At 45.0% G+C, this 8,008-nt stretch overlaps 1 protein-coding gene across 1 annotated transcript; it reads right to left on the reverse strand.

Annotated features, from left to right (window-relative positions):
• Window positions 1-1,284: 1,284 nt before the first annotated feature.
• Window positions 1,285-7,551, reverse strand: LOC142502530 (gastricsin-like). The gene is made up of 9 exons (XM_075613637.1): window positions 7,443-7,551; window positions 6,533-6,689; window positions 5,933-6,050; window positions 4,967-5,085; window positions 4,372-4,571; window positions 4,108-4,215; window positions 3,625-3,772; window positions 2,991-3,089; window positions 1,285-1,810 (listed from the first exon to the last, which is right to left on the reverse strand). The coding sequence occupies exons 1-9, from the start codon at window positions 7,496-7,498 to the stop codon at window positions 1,658-1,660; spliced, it is 1,158 nt and encodes a 385-aa protein (XP_075469752.1). The 5' UTR covers window positions 7,499-7,551; the 3' UTR covers window positions 1,285-1,657.
• Between the last annotated feature and the right edge of the window lie 457 nt (window positions 7,552-8,008).

Below are 8,008 nucleotides of genomic sequence, written 5' to 3' on the forward strand. Positions count from 1 at the left end.
TATAAGAAGCAGTGTATAGATACATTGCAGATATATAAGAAGCCGTGTATAGATGCATTGCAGATATATAAGAAGCAGTGTATAGATACATTGCAGATATATAAGAAGCCGTGTATAGATGCATTGCAGATATATAAGAAGCAGTGTATAGATGCATTGCAGATATATAAGAAGCAGTGTATAGATACATTGCAGATATATAAGAAGCCGTGTATAGATGCATTGCAGATATATAAGAAGCAGTGTATAGATACATTGCAGATATATAAGAAGCAGTGTATAGATACATTGCAGATATATAAGAAGCCGTGTATAGATGCATTGCAGATATATAAGAAGCAGTGTATAGATACATTGCAGATATATAAGAAGCCGTGTATAGATGCATTGCAGATATATAAGAAGCAGTGTATAGATACATTGCAGATATATAAGAAGCCGTGTATAGATGCATTGCAGATATATAAGAAGCAGTGTATAGATACATTGCAGATATATAAGAAGCCGTGTATAGATACATTGCAGATATATAAGAAGCCGTGTATAGATGCATTGCAGATATATAAGAAGCAGTGTATAGATGCATTGCAGATATATAAGAAGCCGTGTATAGATACATTGCAGATATAAGAAGCAGTGTATAGATGCATTGCAGATATATAAGAAGCAGTGTATAGATACATTGCAGATATATAAGAAGCAGTGTATAGATACATTGCAGATATATAAGAAGCCGTGTATAGATGCATTGCAGATATACTGTATAAGAAGCCGTGTATAGATGCATTGCAGATATATAAGAAGCCGTGTATAGATGCATTGCAGATATATAAGAAGCAGTGTATAGATACATTGCAGATATATAAGAAGCAGTGTATAGATGCATTGCAGATATATAAGAAGCCGTGTATAGATGCATTATAGATATATAAGAAGCAGTGTATAGATACATTGCAGATATATAAGAAGCCGTGTATAGATGCATTATAGATATATAAGAAGCAGTGTATAGATACATTGCAGATATATAAGAAGCCGTGTATAGATGCATTGCAGATATATAAGAAGCCGTGTATAGATGCATTATAGATCTATATATTTGTGCGGTTTACTTGTCACTCACTGGCCCCTCCTGTCGGTGAATGAAGAGCTGCACTTTATATTTCGAGATAAGAGTCAGAGAGTGGATATAAAACACTATCATTGTGGGACACTCATGCTCAGGAGAAAGTACCTGCTTACCAGAGGCAAGAAGGTATCAGACAACGATAAACAAAGCTATCATTGTTTGCTGCGATTGTCTTTATTAGATCTGTACATTCGGTGAAACATTTTACGGACACAATCTTTGTCAGTAACTAATTGTGAACAGTGTAGTGGAGCATAGGACAGGCTCCCAGCACAGGTGGGGTCTCTCATTCCATATGCTGTGCATCTTCTCGGAGCTGATTCATTTAATCAGAGCTTATCTCTTCCCAGCGCTGGGAAGCAACTTTATAGGGTACAGAACAGGGGTTATGTCTAGTAATATTGTATCACTGTGATTATTATATCATTTGTATCATTCCACATTGCCGGATCTGTATATTCTGCTACTTGTGCCCAGCGAGTGTTTGTAACTCCTCCAGCGCCGGAATCGCAAACACCATTCTCCGGCTCAGGCCATCGCAGCAAACCCAACCTGGTTGTTGCCAAAGTCATAGACGGAGTAATACTGCCGGAGGAAGACGTCTCCCAGAATCCAAAGCGGCTGCCCGTTCCGGGACGGAAGGTACGTGGCCTCAAACCCAACAACACAATATCCGTTGATCTGGAAAAGACAGCGACGAGAGGAGAATTTACAGACAGTGCCAGGCAGGTCCGTCTTAACAGCATTATAGGCCCCCGGGCAAAGCAGTGTACTGGGCCCGGCCAACTCTCCGCTACAAGTCATCATTTGTCTCCTTCTACCGAGTTAGCGGGAGATTTGAATGTTGAGGCGGGTGATCGGAAAATTAGTGTTAGATTCTGGTCTGTGCATAGATTAGCGTGGGGCCCTATGCTCATGGGGCCCCCGGGTAACTGCCCAGCGTGCCCATGCGTTAAGACGGCACTGGTGCCAGGGACTTTCGCCTTTTCTTATGGGAGATTTACTGAAACCCCATTCTGCTGCCGGGAGATTTACACTACAGTCCCTCTTATCAGCTTGTGTTGGATTTGCAATAAAGTGCAGGCACCAAGGGATGTGACAGCTTGCAAGCCCTGTCCTGAGGCTAAAAAACTAGTGTAAGAAACAGCAGCATGTTTATCAAAGACACAAAACCCCAATGAAAACATAGTTTTTGGGGGGAGAGGGGAGTTCTTTAATTAATGGGGTTTAACTTTTTTTTTTATGTGCACCAGGGAAAAAGCATGTAATTAAGATGTGTGTGTGTGTGTGTGTGTGTGTGTGTGTGTGTGTGTGTGTGTGTGTGTGTGTGTGTGTGTGTGTCTGTGTGTGTCTGTGTGTGTGTGTGTCTGTGTGTGTCTGTGTGTGTCTGTGTGTGTCTGTGTGTGTCTGTGTGTGTCTGTGTGTGTCTGTGTGTGTCTGTGTGTGTCTGTGTGTCTGTGTGCCGGACAAAGATGGTACCCCACTGGATTCCAAGGGAAATTAAAAGACCAAGATGACCAATAGTAAGACGGGAGGATGAAATCGGACAATGTGTTGGAGCAGCGTGGGGAAGAGAGGCTGCAACCGCAGTACCTGGGAGATCATTTAGTAGGCTTCATCCAGCAGTCGGGAGACACGGGCTAAAGATAATTATATATATATAATATATATATATTTAATCTGTGTTAGATGGACTGGATATTTTAATACTCATCAGATGAGACCTGTGGGGTTTTGACATCCCACGGCCGAATAGAATTGATAAACATTTCTCACTCCCGTCCTATGAAAGATATCAGAACCTGCACTCTGAATGAGGGAGAGAAAGTGATTGGGCAGAGTATTAGGGGTATCCTGGTACCTGGAGGATGTATCCGGAGGGGGGTATGGAGAACTGGACCCCACTGATCGTGAAGCTGATGGGTGGGAGGTTTTGAACATTGTTACAATTCACCAGGAACTGCAAAGAGAGAAGGAAATGAGTTTAAATCCCCTGCCCAGGACTAGGAGAGGTCACCTCCAGACATGGGGAACGTGAGCCCAGGTAACCTCGTGCTTAACTCATCTGTCCAGAGGATACACACAGTGATGGTGCAGATGACCACTACTTTTTTATTTTAAAGAATGTGACCTTATAATAACATGGTGACAGGCGGATTAGATTGGGGGGAAAAGACACGATCATCAAGTTTAACCTTTGGCCTTGGCTAAATCCTAACTGGTGATACGCTCACCCTACATGTATAAATATAATTTTATTGATCCAGAGGAAGCAAACAAAAAAACTCCAGTGAAACATTTATAATCTATAAATAAATTATAATAAATTATTGCATCTGAGGACCTTTGTATAAAAGGATGGGTCTCTCCTGCATTCAGTCACAGTACAACTGCTTTTCTAATAGCCCAACCACCACTGCTCGTCTTCTCCTTTCTAACCTTCCACCCGGGTGACCCTTGTATGATGGGAGAGGGTGGTATGGAGTTGGAGTTACCTGCCCGTTCTGTTCTTCCTGGGCTCCCACGTATTGCAGGAGGTTGTTCAAGTACTGCTGGGGGACGGCGAGGAGAGGGGTCCCCGTGTCCACAATGCCCTGGCACCCCTGACTGCACCAGCCGCTCGCCTGCCCATTAACCGAGAACCTGGAGGATTGATACAAATGGGGCTTTGATACAGTTTTATTTTCACCCCAAACTGTTTCATCAACTGTGACACGACCATTAGTATAAAGAAGCCCTCTGCTGTTAGGGCTGTTGAATCAGATAACCGGCTTCTTTGTTTTATGTTCTGTAATAAGAAATGTATAGAGAATATACTGTATACCATTATACAAGCATTCTCTTATGGGCTGTGTTCCAAAGTAATAAACATGGAATGCTTTAGATGACAAGAACTAGTGCCACCCCATGATGTGGCCGCTGGGTCAGCGAGCGATGAATTGGTGTCCAAAGCTCGTGGACAAAGACGTGGGACTCACTCGTCAATCGCAATCTGCCAGTAAATCTCCTGAGTGACCGGAGTCCAGGAGATCTGACCGGAGTACAGGCTGCTGTCCACACCTCCGAGTATCACCTCTCCCGACTGACTGGGGAGAGAAGAGCGGAAAATACTCAATGGTCATCTACAACATCCTCGACATCTACAAACAACAACCATTTAACCCCTTCACTGAGGGGCCCCTCGGCAGTGGTCGGATTCTTTGATAAATGGTGCGAGTGCTGAGTAGGACGTAGATTCTTACCCCGCGAGGTAGAAGCTGAAGATCGGTTGTGGGATGAGGTTCTGCTGGATCAGACCCTGCACGGCGGTGGTGGCTCCTCCCGCTGACATAGACTGGTAAGCCATCCCAAAGATCCCATCAAACTTGGCATAGTAGAAGAAGCTGCTTGGCTCAGTGATGCTCAGGCCCAACTCCTGGCTGGTGATGGACAGGCCTTGCACCTACAGGACATGATCGTAACAATGTCATCCGGGGAGGTGATGTCACAACTACTGCTGGGACCAGGTTCTCGGATGTGACAAAGTTTGGACATTCATGGCTGGAGAATCTTCACCACATTTCCCACCACCATCAATAACAACTTAATTTCATATTTATCCAGGAAAAAAATAAATGAAGAATTAACTCTGGTTTTTAAGTCAGTCCTGGGTACTTAGCGAGAACCATTGACTTTTGCAAAAATGTTTGCGATTTATTTAGAGAAAGAGAAATGTGGAGAAAATTGATGATTTTTTTCTTATAAAGGAGCAGACCCAAAAGACTTAATCAACCCTTACACTGCCAGAAGGACCTGCCCTTTCATGTGACATCCATGAGATTAGTCCTGGTTACTCACGGTCACCGTGTCATACCCCAGCACCCCGGTCATGCTCCCGCTGCCGTAGGACATGGAGAACTGCTGGTTATTGGAGGTGTAGGTGGAGGACTGGCCAGGGTTAAACAATGGGTGATTGGCTGCAGAATGAGAGAGAGGTTTCATTGGAACACGAAACAGATACATGTACACGAGTGCCGGACAGAGGCACAGTGGGGTGTATAGGGGTACAAAAGGCTGTAGTCATTCTCAATTATTATAAGGCCGCAGCCATGGTGAGAGCGAAGGCGCGTGCGATGGCGTGCATGCCACAAACCAAAGGCCGTACCTCAATGAGGATGGCCATAGAGCGTGCGTTGCCATTTTTTAACGCGTCAAAACATTTGATTTTGTCGCGCAACGGGCGGGTCACAGGTGCGGTTCACCGAATGAGGGCTAACCAGCTCTGTGATGTCACGGCCACGCCTCCGCCACACCTCCCTGTCGTGCTAGGCCACAATTCGCCTCTGCGGCAGGCGCACGTGATGCCACGCGCTCTGTCACGCGCGCACGTCTAGTATGGCCTCTGCCTAAGTTGTTCCAGTGATAATGGTGGTTACACTTTAATGAAAATCTCGATATCGTCTGGACCAAACCATAGCAATGCTTGTGGGGAGTGGAAAGGTCCCTCATTTTTCCTTATTTATGAAGATCTGGTTCTTTGACATAACTGCATCACTTTTTTCCCTTAAATTTACCACCAACGAGACTGGCAAACAAGTCAACCATAGTTCTTCATTATAGGATTACTTGTCTCTATAGGCTGACAATTAATGTCAATACATCATCTCCCACTTCAAAGGCTAACAAAACCTTCCTCCCCATTGCAAATTATCTTTCCAAAGGAACCTGAAAGATGTTACCAAATGGGACCCTGCCTTCTATGTTATCCCATAAAATGGGACCAATCCCCCCCCCCAACCCAATCGGGCACTGGGTGCTACTCACTGCAGGCTGAGCTCTGGCAGTAGGTGGAGGCCACCCAAAGATTGGAGGATCCAGTGTCAAAGGCGACCAGGAAGTTCTGGGGAGGGGTCCCAATGCTGATCTCCCCAAAGTAGTATGTCTGGAAGAGATCAGATGTATACAACAAAAGACAGAAAATCCCAATGACACATCCAATATGACAAAAATACATAGTGAAATACCTATGTATTCTCTTGAAAAGGGGTCATTTAGTTAAACCCTTTGGCCAAAGCGTTGTACGCCTGCAGCCAACATCAAGGCATGACCATTAGCAGGTCCTAACACTACCTGATTAAAATTCTCATTTACCTCTATTTGGAGGGAGAATGACCACAACTGGATTTGTCCAAACCCAGTAACATGAAAACGACCTGATCACATCTACTGTACTGTATGTATGCTTGTCCATACAATATATATACACATCCATGTGCATGTGTTCACACAATACTCATATCCATGTGCACGTGTTCATATGATACTCTCATCCATGTACATGTTCATACAAAACTTACATCCATGTACACGTGTTCATATGATGCTCCCATTCCATATATGTACACGTATTCATACAATACTTACATCCATGTACATGGGCTCATAGGCCACAGCGAAATGATTCTGCCGGTTAAAGTTGTATTTTATGGCTGGATCCTTCCTGTGCGTTTTCACGAACGCCTCCAGAACGCCTTTCTCCTTCATGTTTTCCCGGATGGATTTGAATCTCTTCAGTGGGACTCTTAAAAAGATCCATATATTTCATATGCTCCTGTGTGAAGCTGCCTTGTCATCGTCATCATCCTCCAACATCCTCCATCATCTTATTGGCTGGAACAGGGGCGCTCAATTCCAGTACTCAAGTCCCCCAGGTCAGGTTTTCAGGATATCCCAGCTTCAGCACAGGTGGCTCAATCAGAGGCTCAGTCTATGACTGAGCCCCTGATTGAGCCACCTGTGCTGAAGCAGGGACTGATGGAGCCACCTAAGCTAAAGCAGGGATACCCTGAAAACCTGACCTGTTGGGGGATCTGGAAGACTGGAGTTGAGCACTCCTGGTCTAGAACAATGCTTCTGCTCGCCCCACTTCTACAGTAACACAGAGTTTGATAGGTAGCTGAGTTAGTGGAGGGGAGAGAAGCACAGACGTCTAAATAAACCTTATTAATAGTCTGGACTTATGACATCAACTCACCACACACACAGAGGCACTTACCCTCTATCAAGGCTTCTCACTGCCATCTACTTCACTTACCCACTGTCGGGACCAGGCACTGTCCTCCACTGCACGTAAAACGTCTGCTCCAGCCCCTAGGAGTCTTCCAACATCTCACTTAGATTGTAAGCTCTGTGGGGCAAGGATTCCCTTTCCTATCTTGTGCTTGTCTGTTCTATGCAGTTACCCTTTTACACTACCCTGTATTGTCCATCGCTGTGTACATGGCTGGCTTCATATCAATAAACTACCCATGCACATCTGATGGGAGAGACTCACCTCACCAGGCCCTCCGAGACATGGAGACAAACGAACGTGAAGATCATCCACTTCATGGCGACAGACTCAAACGCTGCAGAGTGTGGGGGTGAAATCAGGAAGCTCCCCTCTTATAACAACCAGACCGCCGCCCCCTTGCACCCGAGCCGCCCTTTGCTTGGGTGTCCCTTGGGCACCTTATTCCCTTATCAGCGCTCTGCGTTATCTGCTCGCTGACGCTGGGCCAGAATCCCGGGCAGAGAAGTCACACAGATAAGAGACATAGCGAGTGGCCAGGAAAATCAAACACTAATCTTTATTCTTAATTAAACACTTTCAATCGAGTTTTCCAGGTCCCCACTCCACAATGGAGGGGAGTCTGGAAACTCTCAGGGCTGTTTAAATACAGTATATATAGTCTTTCGAGACGAAACACGTAGGGAGTGTTCTGTGGACTTGATATTGTCCAGTTTTATTATCTATTTCCTCTCACCTATGGGACTATTCATATTTGGTCAATTAAATACCATTCGTAGCCATATTATCCTTGCCGGGGTTTGCCGCAGCCTATCTTGAGAGCCCAGTGA

Source organism: Ascaphus truei, chromosome 9 (assembly GCF_040206685.1).
Source record: "Ascaphus truei isolate aAscTru1 chromosome 9, aAscTru1.hap1, whole genome shotgun sequence".
Classification (NCBI taxonomy): domain Eukaryota; kingdom Metazoa; phylum Chordata; class Amphibia; order Anura; family Ascaphidae; genus Ascaphus; species Ascaphus truei.

Coding starts and splice junctions, on each gene's coding strand:
- LOC142502530 (XM_075613637.1), bottom strand. CDS start 7,498: ATGAAGTGGATGATCTTCACGTTCGTTTGTCTCCATGTCTCGGAGGGC. Junction 6,051..6,532: donor ATGAGCCCATGTACATGGAT/GTAAGTATTGTA, acceptor GATCTCTTCCAG/ACATACTACTTTGGGGAGAT. Junction 4,216..4,371: donor TTCAGCTTCTACCTCGCGGG/GTAAGAATCTAC, acceptor TTCTCTCCCCAG/TCAGTCGGGAGAGGTGATAC.